Raw genomic sequence first — 17,403 nt, forward strand, 5'->3', positions numbered from 1 at the left:
TTCCTGCCCATCCAGGGACAAGGGCTCTTTGCCTGGATAAGTAGGAGCTTAGACCTCCTGCAGCCTGCTCCAGTATAGGCAGGATGGACCAAGCATTGTGTTAAGACTTTGTGTCACTTCCAGGCTAGTTCTGGCAGTTTAAATAACTGCTGTGAGAGAGCAGATCATTGAGGAGACCCATGCCCATGTCTGAGCTCTTTGTGGCTTGAAGTGAAACTGCTGGCACTCAGAATTGTAGAGTGGCTTGGGTTGGAAGGGACCTCAAAGATATTCTCCTTCCAAGCCCCAGACTCAGTAATCTTAAAGGTCTTTTCCAAATTAAACAATTCTATGAACACTCCTTGATTCTGTATATCTGCCAGGTAATGATTTTTTTTGTTTTCCTCCTAATCCTGTTTTTTTGTGTGCATTCTCTTTTCCTTTCTCCGATGTCCAAAACACAGATGAGCTTAGGACAAAGAGCAAAGTTGACCTGCACACCTGAGATGGCCTATGGAGCCACAGGCCACCCTGGGGTCATACCTCCCAATGCCACACTCCTCTTTGATGTGGAGCTTCTCAGGTTAGAGTGAACCTTCCCGAGGGAGTTGGCTGGAGACATCTGTTAATAACCATCCGTTCCTTCCCGCCTTGCCAGCGGCGGGAGGAACCTTCACTCGAATCCCAACCTTCCCTGCTCAAGCTGTCCTGTCAGTAGCGCCTGACTCTTGGTTTCCTATGCCTTCCTTCTCTTTTATAACTTTGTGGTGTCTGTATTTGCCTTTTATTAGAAGCTTTGCTCTGAGGAAAAATGTCTCCCAGTGTAACATTTCCGAGTTGTACATTTTATTGACTTTGCATGTACGAAGAATTCACGGTGATGACTGAAAATATATATAAATATAAATATATATATATATATATATATATTCCTTATTGAAAAAACCACTGCCTTACTGTACACTTAAACCAAGAAAAAATAACCACAAAAGGTGCTCAAAAGGAAAAAATCCAATGTACGCCTTGTACATGAACGGGCATTAGCCAAACAGAGTTACCTGCGCTGCCACTTTTCTCAACTTGTACGTTCTGCTTGCTGCTGTTTTAAAAAAATACTGTCTCATTTAAGAATTATAAGTATATATATAAAACAATAAAATCTTGATACTTTACCGTTTCTCATCCTGTTTTTCTTTTCTGTCTACTGGGATGCTCTTTACTGTACAAGAAGTTCTTCAATAATCAACCCATTTTTTGTTAATTATTTCTCTTATATGAAATACATGTAGCTCCATGCACTGCTTCTATTAGAGATGGCCCAGTGGAAGATCTCTGTGGGACCGGAGGTACCAGGGACATGCAAGTAAGGGGTGCTGGGACAATTTTCCTGACTCACCATTTCCCCTGCCTCTATGGCCCCTCAACTCTGGCCAGAATTTGGCTGCTGAAGAGATGGAAAGTGCTACTTGTCAAAGACATGCAGTGCTGGTCTAATTCTGTGCCTTTACCACAGCAAAACTAGTGTAATATTTTCTACTGGAGCTGAGCGAGGCTGGAAAAGAGCAGGATTATGTGCATCCACCTTTCAGAAGAAATCTGAGCTGTGGGATGATGCAGCCACTGAACACTGCGGGGTTTTTGGGCTGTAGCAGCTGCTGCTGTTTACAAAGCCTGCAAACTGACTGTGTGCCCTGGGCCTCTGGCACTGGAGACTCAGCAGTATTTATTTCATTTGCTGCTTATATGAATTAATGAAATGCTGGTTTCTCCTCTTGAGGCAGGAAGATGTGTTGGCTGTTACTTACCTGGATTTGAGAGCAGGACCTGATCAGCAAAGCTTTCTATGTGCTGTTACTTTGCCTTGTCTGATTTCTTTCCATTAGGCTCATTTTTCCTCTGCTGTAGAAAACCAGGGTCATTATGTTACTTTTATTTAACTTGGCTGTAAACTATTTGCATGATTTTCCACTAACAGATGTTTTGATGGTCATATTTCAAACAGTAGTGCTGTTTCTGTATCTGTGTAAGGAGAACACTCTCAGCATGAGCAGTCAGACAGCAGAGCTACAGAGATGACCTCAGGTGACACATCCTGGAGCTGGGAGAGAGAATGAGCACAGAGAAGCAAGACTGGTGATGTGGCCAGGGTCCATGGCTTGTGGTCTTCTCTCTCCAGGTGTTCATTTTACCCACAGAGCTGCATTTATTTCAGCTTGTTAATTAATAAACCCATAAATCATATCTTATGGATTTTTATACACTAAGTGGAGTAAATCTTTTTCTCTCTCTGCTTTCCATAAAGAAATGAAGGGATTTGCAGAACCCTTTTCTTGCTGGAAATCTCAGGTCACTGCAGCAGCTGGGTTAGACCTCCACTAATAGTTCTTTTATTTAGGGCATGCTAATTTCCTGTTAAAAATTGGTACTTGGATCTGTCAAGGCTCTGTTGTGCTTGTCAAACAGAGTTTGATTCAGCACATTGGTCTAAGCTGTTCCTATCAATGGCTCACTTTAAGTTAATTGCTTATTAAAAAATATGAAAAAAACCCAAAGTGTGATAGAATCACAGAATGGTTTGGGTTGGAAGGGACTTTAAAGATAAATTTGTTCCAGCCTCCTGCCATGGGCTGGAACATTAAACCAGGTCATTCAAAGCCCCGTCCAGCCTGGCCTTGAACACTCCCACGGATGAACACCCCAGTCTCTGTGGGGAACCTTTGACAGTGTCTCACCACCCCTCACAGTAAAGAATGTTTTTCCTAATCTATGATCTAACCCTGCCTTCTGCTAGTTTGAAGCCATTCCCCCTTGTCCTGTCACTCCATGTCCTTGTAAATAGTCTCTGCATCTTTCTTGCCAGCTCTCTTCAGGTACTGGAAGGCCAAAGTTAGGTCACCCCAAAGCTTCTCTTTCCCAGGCTGAACAATCCCAATTCTCCCAGCCTTTCCTCATGGGAGAGGTGCTCCATCCCTCTGATCATCCTGGTGTCCCTCCTCTGGACTTGCTCCAACAGGTCCACATCCTCCCTGTGCTGGGACCCCAGAGTTGGATGCAGGTGGGATCTCACCAGAGACCAGCACCTGCTTTGGGCCCCTTCCTGAAGGTCCCAACAGGGAATGGCAATGCCAAGGGTTGTGTGAGTGACCCTGGAATGCTCCCTCCATCCCCTCTTGGCCTTGCTGTTTGGGAGCTTCTGCTGCATCTGAGCAACGGGCAGGGCATGGCTCTGCCCTTCTGCTCCTGCAGGTTTCTCACCAGGAAACCCAGCATGTTCCTGCTGGGCTCTGAGAGCTGATCATACTTGATCTTATCACTTCTGTCTGCAGAGCTGCCACTGTGCCCTTCCCTCCTGCCCTCCCAGCACAAACCAGCCATTACCCACTCTGTAAAATCCTTATTACCGCTGGCTGATGAAGCTCTCCCTCATCACCTCCTCTCTGCGGAGACCTTGGTTGGAAACAGGGACTATTACATTTTTCATGCCAATTTCATTAAAAAGAAAAAATCTGAAAGGAAAACTAATTGTGCTTTGTGATACTTAGGGAAATTAAGTCTTCAAGGAAATATAATCTTCAGCTCTTTATTCGACTGCGAATGCGTTAATTTATTTAATTGTATCATCGATCAACACAGCACATATAATTATTACCTCATTATAATAGAATGGAAAAAATTTACTGTCATTGCCTGTGTAATCAGATATACTCTTGTTACTAATTTCTAAACAGTTTCAATGGAAAAAAAATGACCTTCGAGTCTTAATTTCATGCCCTACTTCCTGAAAAATTAAATGGGAAGTGAGCACACACAAAACCAGCACAGATGCAGAGTGCGAGCCTGGTAACATCTGCTTTATTTGCTGCCCCTCTGCCATTCATGAGCTGAACTCATTTCCCTGTTCTTTGATATTACATTTCAAACAAAATCTTGAGTAGATCTCATCAAAACAGTCCTCTGGGCATTCCATTTCAATTCCCTCTGTCTTGCAGGTACAAATTATTATTTCATTTTACATGTGCAGGGACACTGAAAGCCCTGAACAGGCACTGGAAAAAAAACTATGAAATGGAATATTTAATGAAAGGCGGCAGCTGAGCTCTCAGAGAAATCAAAAGCTGCTGATCTTGAGGATTCATTGAAGGAATTTTTATTAATCTTATTACCCTAAAGAATTGCTTTTTATATATGTTTTTCAAACAGCATCAAATCCTCATCAAAACAGACACTGCAGTGCAAGCACCATGCTCTCTGCTATTGACAGAAGCAATGTGGTATTTGCATATGATTTAAAACAAGGCTGGCAGTACGCAGCACCATTATTGGCACTCTGGTATTATCAGTGTTCATTATTTAATAGAACCATAAATCCAGCATGGCAACAAGCACCTCCAGTTCTTGTTTCAGCAAGGAGCCTTTGTTGGTGTAAATTATTTCAGTTATTCAAGTGTTTGGTACATGGATGTGTATGTATAGACATGGCACATATAAATATATATCTTTTTATATATAAAAGATACATATTTGGGGGCAGAGCAGTTTGTAACCCTTGAAAAGTTATGGATGCTCACATAGAAGCAAATCCCCCAGGAGGATTTAAGTCATTTAAAGATTTTTAATGCAACCTGGTTCTTGCCTGAGAGCTCTTGGTTTGTGTTAATCTGATGGGCAGGACCTGGAAGCCAGGCTGGCCATGGAGGGACTGCTCAACTAACCCAGCTCCTGGGCTCCAGATCTCCCAGTGCCTGCTCCTGACCTCAGCCAGGGTTACTGCAGCCTGCAAGGCCTCTTGCTGCAAAACCAGCATCAGTTTCAAGGGACAGATGCAGATTTGGGGGAATTGTGCACTAAGCATGGCTTAGTGAGCTCTGGCTCACATCCCCAGTCCGTGTGCGGGGAAGGCAGGGCAGATCTGTTCCAGTGTGCTCCAGGGCCAGGCACAGGATAGGACTCCAAGCACCCACCCAAAGCTGAAATCACACCTCAGCCATCATGGCTGCTTTCCCCCAGAGCTGGCCTGGAGCTCACTCTTCATGAACCATCACTGATTTATCAATTTGTAATAGTTTATTTGAGGAATGAAGAAAATAGGACCACTTAGTGCAAAATCATGAGTGTTTAGTTTCTCATTGGTTCCAGCTAGTAAATGTGAGTATTGCTGTGAGCCCCTCCCAGCTGCCAAAGGAGGTGCCCAGCACAGGGCAGTGCCAGGGATCTCCTCCAGTTGAGATGGGCATTGTTCCCACAGCTGGGCACCCTCCTGTCACGCACAGGGACATCCCTGTACCCACAGAGATGATGTGTTGCAGCTCCTGCCTGCATTGAACACTCAGGTGATGAATGACTCCCATCTAACAGCACAGGTTACAGGCAGGAGCACAGCCTCGATGAAAAAAAGCAAAATATGCATTTATTTTTTCACCAAATGGACACAGCATTGTTCCCAAAGTGACAAATTCCAACAAAAAAGTAATTTCAGAAAATGGAAGCATTCCTCTATGAGAGTACAATGCACTGAAAAACAAAATCTGATTACAAATTCCAGGCAAAGTACATTGTTATCTGCCCTGGTTCTGCACTGGCTGGAAACTGTCTGGTCAGGGAGTGGAACATCACATCCATGCAAATAAATCCTCCCAAGGCAGGATACTCCCCACATTCACACAACTTCAGCTGGTTCAGAACACAGCCAGAGTTATTCTTTCTCACTTCCAAAAGATACTGGCTATGCACAGCCTGGATCACACTCATTTTAATACAAAGGACATGAGTACTGAAAAAAGAGCCAAAAAAAATTTGTCTTCCTTCACCACATGCTACACCTAAAAATGTATGTACAGAAAATGTGTTACAGTTCAACCATGCCAAGTAGAAAACAATCACACTACAGGTATCAAAATGAAAACCTTCATCTGCTGTCTCATTTTGGTCACATGTTCTTCAATTAATACCAAATCCTCAGTCCAAACCTGGGACACCAAACAAAGCCCCCATACACTTTGTTTTTTAGTGTGAGAGCTGGGTTGTTTCACTGCAGCTGATCAGAGCTGGTACCATCACTGGGAACAGGTACTTGGACTGGAGTCCCCTTATCAGCTGCATCCTTTTGAAAGCCTTCATCTTCTACAGTTTGTGAAAGAAACTTTGTTACAAACACGGGCTTGGGCTTGCTTTGTTCAGTCAAACACAGAACCTGCTCAGTCCCTTCTTGAAAGCTCCTGCTAGAAACAGGACATTGCAGCCTTTACCAGGTCACCCTCAGCACAGGGAAGGCATGTTGCCTTGGGGGATTTAATCTTAAAGCAGATTTCCCTGTGTTCTATTTATTTAATCCTAATCTGAAGATATAAAAACTCATATTGCATCTTATCAAATTCATAAGAGAAAAAAATTACACTTTGTTAAGAACTCCTATGTTTAGGCCAAGATGACAGGGCTTGAAAACAGTTTTCCAAAAAGCATCAGTTTATTTTGGTGGGTCTGTGTTAATTCCATATTTTTCCTTGAGAAGCTTAAGCTGTTCTTCTTTCTTCTTTGTGTCCATCTTTTGGAATGCCTGTAATAAGGAAAATAAAAGATGTAAGAAAACAAAAAGAATCTCTCATCTCATGACAAGTTATTTCCCAGTATCTGCAACAAGCATCACTGTGAACTCCATCACCACCACATGCACAGAGCATTGTTTGATTCTTGTCCTTGGAGAATGTCACAGGGCCCTGGATGTCATCAGTGACAGGGAGGACACAGAGATCTGGAGACCTTTTAGCCATAAACAAGATCTCCCCTCCTGCTGCAGCTATGCAATTGTGGGGCCTCTGCACCCTCTTCTCCGGAGTACATCCCCCCAAACATCTTTTTCCCACCCTTTGTCCAAAGGTACTTTTTTTGCACACAAACCACCGAGTAAATAAGAAACTCTGACCACGTATCCCATTTACTCCCTCTAACAGTTTGGATTTTATTTCTTAAGAACACCCAAGCAACTGCCTTAACAAAGTGATGCTGGGGTTGTTTCTTTGTGACAGCTCTGCTCAGAGGTGAGCTCCCCAGCCCAGGTGCCCGTACCCTGTTGGCATTGTAGTACAGCACCACGAGGTATCTGTTGCACACGTTGAACCCTGACAGGTGGTCACAGGCGTTCTTGGCATCGAAGATGTCCTCATACACCACGTAGGCTGTTCCTCTGGTCTCAGGGGTATTCCCACTGCTCAGCAGGGCAGAATCAATCAAATAAAACGAACAAGAAATAGTTTATTTATTTCACAGTGAGTGAGATTAGATGAACTAATGCAACGTCACTAAAAACCAATTTGTTATTTTTTCTAGGTATTAAACTACATCCCTGCTTTCCACACCAAACAGTTCAGAGCCAGAGACAACAGCAAGATGTGCTGTATTCTGCTCCATAAGGAAATGCACCTCTCCACAACAACTGGGCTGTTGAAGGGCTGCCATGCTGTGTCTGGAAACAATTTAAATTTTTATTATAGCAATTAGCTTTTATTTAGTATTACAAGACTTGGCAGTCAGTCAGTGGCTGTCTGGATCAGATGTGTCCCTAGGATGGAACAGGGCTCCTGGCATATCACAAAGTGAATTTAAGAGGCAGAACAGCCCTGCTGGTGCAAGCCCACTGCTGAGGCACAGCCATCACCCACAGGAGCACCAATTCCATGTCCTTCACCTGAGGGATGGGACACAGGTCTGGGCACGTAACAGTAACGAGCCCAGAGGGGCCGCAGAGATCCCCAAGGTCTCAGCTAACAGGTAGTGACAGAGACTTCAGGGTCAGAACAACCTCCCTAAGGTGCTTCTGAGAACTCCCAAGGACAAATGGTATCACAAATATCACACTGGGATCTATGCAAAGGTGAGGAGGAGAATGGGATAAACACTGCACAAAGCACAAAAGCCTTTACAGAGGGGCTTACACATTATGCCCTGGCACTGAGGATATTGGGATTTTTGTGGGAAATTCCATGAATGAGTAGTTCTGAACAAACTGCTGGGTACGCACACCAGACTATCACCCCAATGGAGAGCCCCTGATACATCCTAATTGTGTCCCACTATCATGCTGTTCCAGCCCACATGTTTGCAGAAAACTTAAGTACTGGCTCTCCTTTATGCTCATTAGCAAAGAGTTCCACCTATTTAGTGTTTACACTGCCCCTTGTTCCCTCAGCCACTTCTCCAGTCACATGCACTGCCCCTCCTATCCCAAGAAGGGTCTGTCTGGTGTCACAACCCAGCGTGGCACCAGCAGCACGTGTCCCCTTGTGTCCTTTGCTTACTGAGAGTGACTCTGTAAAACTCACTTTACACAACAATCATTCAAACAAGTCACCCAGGGAAGCTGTGGATGCTCCATCCCTAGAAATGTTCAAGGCCAGCCAGCTTGGATGGCTGTCCAAGGTGTCCCTGCCCACTGCCAGGGGTTGGAATAAAATGGTCCCTTCCAACACAAATCCTCCTATGATGATCCTCAGCATTTGAACTAACCAGGAGAAGAATATCAGAGTTGCTGCAGACTTGTACAACCTCCACACATTTCAGAACCAAAGGCACAGTCACACCTCCCCTACCCAGACACGGCATGGCCCGAGGACATCCTCTCTCTGCCATGCAGGGCTTGCTGCTGGTATTTGTTTCTAGTGAACAGATCCAGCAACACAACATCCCTGTTTTCCCACTGGCTAGCAGATATCATAAAACAGGAAAACTGTTTGTGTTCAGCTTCTGCCTTTACTATTTTCACCCCAAGTCAAAGCAAACTTCAGTTGTATTTGAAACTTACTTAAGCACACAAGACTGTCATATTTTATCAACTTCCCAGGGTTCATTTAAAATTTAAGTTCATTCTCTGCACCTCCCAGCAGAATCATTCTCTAACAAATTCACGTGTTAAGAGCATCATCACATCCCCTCTGGCACTCGGGATGTCCTCCAGGGCATTGAACCTTCCCAGCTGTGAAACCCAGCTGCCACTGGGGCACATGAAACCCTTCACGGTCCAAAGAAACTGGAAATACTCACACTCTGATCTGCCGGATGGGCCCGTACTTCCCAAAAATGTCGTACATCTCCTCGGCCGTAATTTTGTACGGCAGGTTCCTGATGTACAGGATCCGGTTGACCTCCGGAGGGAGCCGGATCTGATGGGGAAAAGACAAGTGGTGTGTTAGGCCCACGGCACGTACCGCAAACCTTAAACCCAGCAGCCTAGGGGCAAAACCATGGAATCACCGAGCCACGGGACGGCTGGGGCTGGAAAGGGCCTTAAGTATCCCCCAGTCCCACCCCCTGCCGCGTTCCCCTCAGAGCAGCGGGGTGCCCGGAGCGGAACGAAGCCGGAGCCTAGCCCGGCAGGGACGGGACGGGACGGGACAGGACGGCACAGGACAGGACAGGACAGGACAGCGCACTCACGTTGGCTTTAAGTTAGAACAGCTTACTTAAAATATAGATTCAAGTCTATTCTTCCTGTTAGATTAAGGGGGAATAAAAACCATTTCTCCATCTCCTAGCTTATCTCCCACTAGGACAACTGTTTGATATAATGGAGCGATAAGGAATCTCTCTGGTTACTTTGAGAGAAAGGGGTTATCTGACACTGGAGTTTTAAATCCAGGGGGGCTCACACTGAGAACTTCCAGAAACAGGAATTAGTCTGACTGACATTTAGTTAAAACCTAAATGTACCTGCCTTTGGTTCTGCCTCTCAATTTCTCTTACAGATGATCTTGAATGAACCTCAACTTCAGGTGCCCAACTTTACCACACTGCGGCGGCCCCTTCTTGCCGCAAACGGGAATTTCGATGACGATTTTGCCGATGTTCCTGTTCTCCTCCATAGCCCTGTGCGCCTCAGCGATGGCATGCAGTGGGTAAACGCTGTCCACGAGGGGCTGCAGCCGCGGGGAAGCTCCTCCGGAGAAATGGGGCAGCACCTCCTCTGTGAAGGCTCTCACCAGGCGCTCCTTGTACTGCGGAATAAACACCTGCAAGGTTATTTCCAGCCACTTCTCTCACCGAGGTGTCTCAGAGCACGGCGTATAAAATGTACACAGCCCTCAAGGAGACACCTTCTGACATTCTCGCAGTGAGATGAAAACACCTGACAGGTCTAAATTACAAACAAGAAGGAAGCTTTTAGATTTATTACATCTTAATTGAATGAAATTCCGCAAAGCAAGTGGTGTGAGCTCCTTGCAGAACCATTTAAATCAAACCAATAAAGGTCTTGTAAATATTCAGTCTTAAACCATGCACAGAATCCACCTTAGGGCTCTGCACTGTGGGTCTTTTACTGTGACATCTGAGAATATTCCACATAAAATGAGTTTTCTTTGGTAACTGGGCATCCAAATGGCCTTGGTTTCTACTTTTGAAGTGACCTAATAGAGAGTTTTATTTTTCCCTCCTCAGACTTGATCAAGTTGCCCAATCACTAGAGTTTTATTTCTTCTAGGGCCAAATATCTAAATTATGGTATCCATGAAACACAATAAGAAGTCCTGGGTGTCATTCCTCTCATTCAGGGAGGAATCTGATAAAAATAGAAAAAAAAATTTACAACTTAATTTTGTGGCATTTTCCAAAGAATGTAGTAACAGTTCAAGCTGGGGCTTTTTTGACAAGAATGTGTTTAACACTGGTTTAAAAAGAAAGCTCTCAAAACTATAATAAATTTTAAGATCAAACTGCATACACTGCTGATAGCCACTACTTGCCTCCTTGTCTCGAGACCGCAACAGGCTTGTGTGGATGCTGGCTCTTTTGGAAATCAGCCTTGCCAGCAAATCCCCATGGACTTCACCTCCACTCAGCAATCCATAAATGATCCACCGGCCATCAGTGCTCAGACAGTTGAGATTCTTCTCCCAGTATGAGGACCCAACACAATCTAAAATAATATCTACTCCAGAACCTCAAGTAGAAACAGAAGATATTTCAGCAATGAAGTCCAAGCTGCATTAAAGGTAGGATAATTTCAAGCATGACTAAAACCTTGTTATTTATAGGTACAGAATTTGCCCTACAATTCTGATTTAAATCTTTCTACTGAAATTAGGAATTGGCGCAGTGATTTGTAAGGAATTACAGAATCAGGCACAAAAAAAGAATCATCAGTTATCCATAAGCAAACTCAGAACTCAGGCATAAACCACCCCAAATGCTTAGAAAAGCTACATTTTTTAATAGTTTAAGAATGAAGCGGCACTGGCACAGGTTGCCCAGAGAAGCTGTAGGTGCCCCACCCCTGGAAATGTTCAAGGCAGGCTGGATGGGGCTCAGAGCAAGCTGGGGTGTCCCTGCCCATGGCAAGAGGTTGGAACGGGATGATCATTAAAGCCCTTTCCAGCCCAGGCCATGCTGTGCTTCTGTGACGACTCAAACACCAAAATGTGAGGATTTGTTCCTTGCGCAGTTCCTTGGGGAGGCAGCAAGAACATGGCACAATATTTATGCCCCAAATGAACACAGCCAAAGAGAGCCCATGCAGAAAACAGCACAATTAAACTAAGGAAAGGCTTGTTCTGGGCTGAGCAGGAGATCAGCTTGTGCTTCCAGGGTCGCTACTGTCTGCTCCCTCACCAAGTGACAGCTGAAACTGAGTCTGTGTCCACATGTTGGGAGGCTCGTTTGCACTTTTATAGAGAGGTTTTTACCTTGGGTGAACTCCAAGACCTTTTCACTGAAGTCTTCATTCTTGTAGTTGAACCCTGCAGCTGCTCCAGCATTTGCTGTTGCTTCCAGTTTCTCCTGAGTTCCTGCTGTCACAATGGGAATGGCCTTGGCCAGTCTCACCAGCTGAATGGCTGCCATGCCAACCCCACTGGCTCCAGCGTGGATCAACACTCTCTCACCCTCCTGTACTTTACCTGGGGGAGGGCAGAAGGAAAGTGGCATCACCTTTGGGCATCACCTTTGAATTAAAATATGAACAATCTGGAAGATAGTGAAGAGGAGGTTGAAAGAGTTGTCGTTGACTGGACTTTGAACAATTGGACATCTTTGTAGCCTTCATAAAAGAGAGAAATCCAGAAGCAGCAGAGGTTGCAGTGTGCTGACAGGATGTCATTTTCCCAGCCTCAGTGGAAGGACTTTGTCTTGGCCGTGTGCAGTTCTGGGCATGTGTGACCAATGCTTAAGTGAGGACAGTCACAGCCTTTTTATACCATCAGTAGAAAACACACTTGGAGGATGTTCATACTGAGAAATCAGACACTCAGCAATAGAGAAATACCAGAAATGCTGGGTAACATTAAAGACCAGTCCTACCAATCATTTTACCATCTATTGGTTGCATTCATTTGTGTTTCACAATTGCTTCTGAAAGTGAGGCACTAAGTAGCCTCCCACTGATCCCCAGGAGACAACACTGCTTGAAGCAAGTCTGCAGGGAAGTTACGTTTGGAACTTCTTGTTCCTTATTGGATCTTTCAGATGCTACTGCTGAAGAGTGTAGAAGAAGGAGGAAAACTTTGGCAGGTTTATTACCTTGGCAGCGTATTTTTAAAATGAAGAGTGTAGGCTTCTGTCCATTTTAAATCAGCTCAGAGTGGATTTTACCTACAAATAATATCTCTGGTAAACAAAGATACAAGATGTTGCCTACTGTAGATTCACAAGAACATAGTGATAAAGTTCTTGGTGTGGTCATGCATGGAGTGAAGCCAAATCCTTAGAAGTAAGATGTGTTTTTCTGTGTCTGGAAAACATGGGAATAATTTCAGGGTTTAGGCTTAATTGGAGGTGTCCCTGCCCATGGCAAGGGAGTGGAACTAGATCACCTAGTTCCTTTTCAACCCAAACCATTCAGTGATTCAAACTGAGAAATACAGATAAAAAGAAACTGGCCACCTTTCCATATCCTTCCTTGTAAATATGTAATCAGCAGGGTAGGTTGGCACTGGGGAAAGGTGGTTAAGATTCAAGGATTTGTGTCTGGCATACTGGATTCTGACCCACAAGAATAAAGTGACAGAGAAAAGGTTCTTTGAAGGCAAGCAACATTCAAATAGAGGCAACAAGGAGAGGATTTTGTAACAGAAAGGAAGATGAGCTGTTTTGGTGGGATAAATGGGCAAATGCACCTCTCACCTACAAAATGGAGCAGCTGAAATGCTGTTAGCCAGGCTTCAGGAATGGCTGCAGCCTGGATAAAAGTCATGTCTTTGGGAATTGGCATCAGGAGGCCTTCGGGCACTGTCACGTATTGTGCCTGGCCCCCCCCAGGGAGCAGAGCCATCACTGCATCGCCGATCCTCCAGCGGCCCGAGCAGCCGGGACCCAGCCCGGCCACGCTCCCAGCTGCTTCCAGGCCTAAAATGTCACTTGCTCCTTTGGGGGGAGGGTACTTCCCTCTCCTCTAAAATAAAAATGAAAAAAAAAAGAGAAGGCAAGGAAGGAAAAACAATCAATGAGTGTAATGACCTGCAATATTTCATTCACATGTCTCCAGCCTAAATTCCTATTTGTTTAATCCTGATTTTGTCCTGTGCATATATTGCAGTAATTTGAGGATCTTCTAGCCTCTGGAAACACTTTTGCTTCCTAAGTGCTATTCTTCTTAAGTCTTATTCTTAAAATAAGAATAAATTGAAATATTTGTGAGTTTCCTCTCTCCAGGCTAATCCCTGCTGTGGAGATACCATGGTCTCCCTTTGGAGAGCATGGCTTGCAGCTCAAACTAATAATTTGAATGTGAATTTGAATAAATTTTCTCACACTGGAACTGTGCTATTGGAACATTGCCTTTTCATCTCAAATGCCTAGAAAAGAGTCTGAGATCTAGAAAGAGCAAAGCTTTGGTTTTACATGTTTTTGTTGAAAGGTATCTGCCTTTCCATGCCAGCCCAGCACTGCACTATCTCAGATAAAAACATTTATCTGCTGAATCAACAAACATCTCTTCTTTCAGCCCTATGAATTCTCCCATCCAAATGCTCACCAGATTCAAACTCTTTTAGCTCATCAGATCTGTCAGGACTTCACAGGGGGGCTTGAAAAATCTGTTTTGTTTTTAGGTGCATAAATCTGCTTATCCTACACGTACCTGGAGTAAATCAGCCCTATTCAGAGCACTGGCAGAGACCTTCACAAGAACTTCTCCTTCTCCTGGATTTGGTTTCATCACTTCTTTCATATAGAGATTTTCTGGGCCTCCTGGGCAATCAAAATAGGCTGCAAACATTTTCTCTAAAAAAAAAAACAAACAAAACCAAACTGAAAAAAACATTGCATGAATGCAGGCATGTGCAGTGGAAAAATCTCAGTAATGAAAGGTAACAAATATAGCTTTAAAAATTCCTATTTATTTCCCTTGCCTCAGGAGGTGATTGCTGTGTGCCTGATTTGCTGTGGTACAGGCTCTCACTGCTGCAGGAGTCTTTCAGGTTCCTCCTCAGATGCTGCTCCTGGGATCCTTTTGGCACCAGCAGATGGGCTGAGCTGTCAAGCCTTCTCCCGCCTGGTAAAACCAAGTGAGGAGCACTCTTCTCTCTGCTCCCTGGGTCCTCGGTGGAAGGAGATGAGAAGGAGAGGCAATCACAAGGGGAACAGCTGTTAGTTCCTGAGAGCTGGTACTGTGCTGAGTGCAGCACAGGATGGGCTGCTGGGCAGAGCCTCTTCAAGTGACCAGCACTGTGTGACAGACCACCCTGCCTTCTGTAAAAATCACTGATTTCTGCACAGGAAAAGCTCAGTGTATACCTAATTACTTGTGGTAAGACTGCGAAGGCAGAATGATAAACAGCTTGAAACCCCAGGGATGTCAATCCCCACAGGGTGGTGCTCTATGGCTACTTTATGGTGAATAAGCACTTCCATTTGTATAAAATGCAGTTTAAAGGCTTTTGTTTCTGAGGCTGGCTGTCTAGTCATTGTTATTAACCATTTAATCCAGTCCCACAAAATTTGCCTGTATCAGCAAAAAAATTCAATGGAAAGCCCACCTGATGCCACCCCATAACAATTGTTTCTGTTGCCTTAATTGGGTCCAAATTTAGTCAGTTAAAATAAGATGTGAAGGAAGCTTTTGTCCCTCTTTCATCAGAGTTCATTAACGTGCTTTTTTATAAATTATTGTCTTGTTTTTGCTAGATGCAGGCCCACAAAAATGTTTAAAAACCGCCCAAAAAACAAAACAAAACAAAACAAACCGAGAGGATCTGAATATTTACATTACTCTCAAATGCACAGAAAACCACAGAAACTGAGACACAAGTTTCCAACCAGTTCAAGTTCTCAGATCTGCCAGCAGTGGCTGAAAACGACAATTTTAAGAAGCTCTGTGGCTCCCGAGCCCACTCCCGAGCTCACCTTTTTCCTGTAAGGAAGGACGGACAGTCTGTGCCCCGGAACAAACCAGCCTGGCCGCCGGAACAGAGTTCGATCCCAGTTCCTGCTGGCATTCAGCTACTCCCCTGCAGGCCAAGGCGAGGAACAGGGCGAGGCTGTTCTACTTTGGAGTGACAGATAGGAGGAGTCAGAAACATGAGCACAGCTCCCCATTGTTCCTGCGAACGACCTGGATTATTCCATGGCTTGGCACAGAAATCTGTTTTCCCGCTTGGCCTTGCGGCAGAGATGGGCCGCTGCCCCAGCCCACGGGGGAGCTTGGCCTGCTGCCCGTGGCTGTGCCAGTGAGTGTGATGGGGTGTGCTCCAGCTGTGCAAGTGCTGTCACTTCAGAATTGTCAGTGTCTCAGATTCGATTTGCTCCACTGGCACTGAGGGTGTGGGAGCTCTGCCAGCCCCGATGCCATGAACGCTCTGGGGAGGCTGCCCTGGGCTCTGCTGTTCCTGGGGAACAGCGGCGTTCAGAGCTTGCTGGTTCCTTACACCCCATGTGTTTCTACCTGAGGGTTTGGAATCAGAATCAGTACTGTTCTAAAAGTCTGATGGTATCTCCTTGAGCTTTGCAGAAGGATCAGATCATGCCTTTCTTGGTGTCCTATTCACCAGCTCTTGAGTGTTTGAGCTGTCAGGGAATAAAACTGACACTTCAGACTATTTAAAAATAGTAATTCATATGTGTGGGATTTTTCTATGGATTTTTTTTTCCCTGTAATAATGAGATTTTTGGATTCAGGCTTTTAGACTCCTCTTTGAAATGGAACAAATTTAGAATCAAGTATAGCTAAATTCTTTTGTTCTCACATGACTTGAAGAGCTAATAATTGATGTGTTTCTGAAGATGAAAAGATCATGAAGCCTGGTCTATAGTACACACAGCCTGATTCAGTGCCAGTACTGGCATTGTCCCTCCTCCACTGTCCCCAGAGAACTTTGTAATCCACTGCAGTTTAAAATAACTTTCTATTGCACTCATTGATGATGTAAATTAACATGATAAAAATATGTTTTATTATTCAAGCATGTACAGGACAGTCTGAAAATGTGTTAATGTAGCAATTTCCTTTGTCCCTTGGGCCTGTGGCCCCTGTGTAGCTGTAATGCCATTACAGAACTTACTTTGTGTAGTGAGATTAGTAGCTATGTTACCTGGAAGCAGGCTAAAATAAAGCATTAGAAAGATAAAGTACAGCATCTTAAACCAAATGTTGAAGACATCACTTTCAATTCAGTTAAGAAACTTAGAGGGCAGATGTATAGAGTAGTCCTTTTATGAGCAGCAAGCCTACAATTGTTCATGAAAAAACAGAAGGGATCTCAGCAGCTGTAATGTTGTAAAGAAGCAGTTTCTTGTTTAAAGTTTTGAACTTCTGTACTTTATTTCTCAATGAGCACTCTTGAGGTTGATGAAGTGCAAGTTTTCTGTTGCTTCAGCTACCTTTCTTTCTAAAGTAGTCTGCTATAATAACACAAGGACATAAATAAATAAAAATTTAAATCAATGATTATAGAAGTCATATACAGAATTGCTGTAATGGAGATGCTTCTTTTCAAGTACAAATCCCCCTCGCACTGTACTGCACTCAAATGATGACAGTGCTGTTTCTATCTGAAAATTTAAAATACCTGTATTTGTGAGGTATTATCTGCTCTAAAGAATAAACACTAAGCAGAACTTTAAATAATTTTCAGAAATATCTTGTAACATGACAAGAAAAGTTACTTTTCTTTTTTTTCCGCAAAGAAATCATTGCGGACAGCAAGAGTAAACTCCAAAAAATAACTACTGCAAATCTGGCCCTGGAAAAACTTAGCATTAGTCTTTGCTAGGAACAGTGGCCAGTTTTGAGCAATGTGACTATTAGCAAGAACAAATAATGAGTGGATATTTTTACAGGATTTTGAAAGTGCTGGCGTTTTTTGCAATCTTTCAGCTTTACACTTTCTGCCCTCCTCCCATAGCAGAAAAAAAAAATAAAAAGAAAGCTCACATCAAATATGATATGGCGCCTGAATTTATTACTGAGCCAGCCAGGCAGACAATGATGCCTTTTGGATCTGGTCC

At 44.0% G+C, this 17,403-nt stretch overlaps 3 protein-coding genes across 3 annotated transcripts in view; 1 reads left to right on the forward strand and 2 right to left on the reverse strand.

Moving 5' to 3' along the window:
- Window positions 1–1,156, forward strand: part of FKBP1B (FKBP prolyl isomerase 1B) — a 42,949-nt gene extending 41,793 nt beyond the window's left edge. The window contains exon 3 of the mRNA XM_014312082.2: window positions 444–1,156. Within this exon, the coding sequence (XP_014167557.1) occupies window positions 444–572 (129 nt within the window). The 3' untranslated portion in view covers window positions 573–1,156. The remainder of the gene's footprint in view (window positions 1–443) is intronic.
- A 4,204-nt stretch (window positions 1,157–5,360) lies between these two features.
- Window positions 5,361–9,215, reverse strand: SF3B6 (splicing factor 3b subunit 6; the record flags this gene model as incomplete). The annotated part of the gene is made up of 3 exons (XM_031066669.1): window positions 5,361–6,532; window positions 7,042–7,180; window positions 9,013–9,215. Coding segments are annotated over 3 exons (432 nt in total), but the record flags the coding sequence as incomplete, so codon positions are not given.
- Window positions 9,216–9,707: 492 nt separating this feature from the next.
- Window positions 9,708–15,477, reverse strand: TP53I3 (tumor protein p53 inducible protein 3). Its single transcript, XM_031066710.1, has 6 exons — window positions 15,304–15,477; window positions 14,039–14,181; window positions 13,084–13,351; window positions 11,649–11,861; window positions 10,710–10,906; window positions 9,708–9,962 (listed from the first exon to the last, which is right to left on the reverse strand). The coding sequence occupies exons 2-6, from the start codon at window positions 14,174–14,176 to the stop codon at window positions 9,708–9,710; spliced, it is 1,071 nt and encodes a 356-aa protein (XP_030922570.1). The 5' UTR covers window positions 14,177–14,181; window positions 15,304–15,477.
- Between the last annotated feature and the right edge of the window lie 1,926 nt (window positions 15,478–17,403).

The sequence above is a fragment of the Geospiza fortis genome, unplaced genomic scaffold (assembly GCF_000277835.1).
Source record: "Geospiza fortis unplaced genomic scaffold, GeoFor_1.0 scaffold98, whole genome shotgun sequence".
Lineage (NCBI taxonomy): Eukaryota > Metazoa > Chordata > Aves > Passeriformes > Thraupidae > Geospiza > Geospiza fortis.

Bases quoted from the DNA above. Each gene is read 5' to 3' on its own strand.
- TP53I3 (XM_031066710.1), bottom strand. From the start codon at position 14,176: ATGTTTGCAGCCTATTTTGATTGCCCAGGAGGCCCAGAAAATCTCTAT. The intron at 13,352-14,038 runs GTACGTGTAGGA...TTTTTATTTTAG, and splicing joins ATAGGGCTGATTTACTCCAG to AGGAGAGGGAAGTACCCTCC. The intron at 11,862-13,083 runs GTGAGAGGTGCA...GCCCTCCCCCAG, and splicing joins TCAGCTGCTCCATTTTGTAG to GTAAAGTACAGGAGGGTGAG.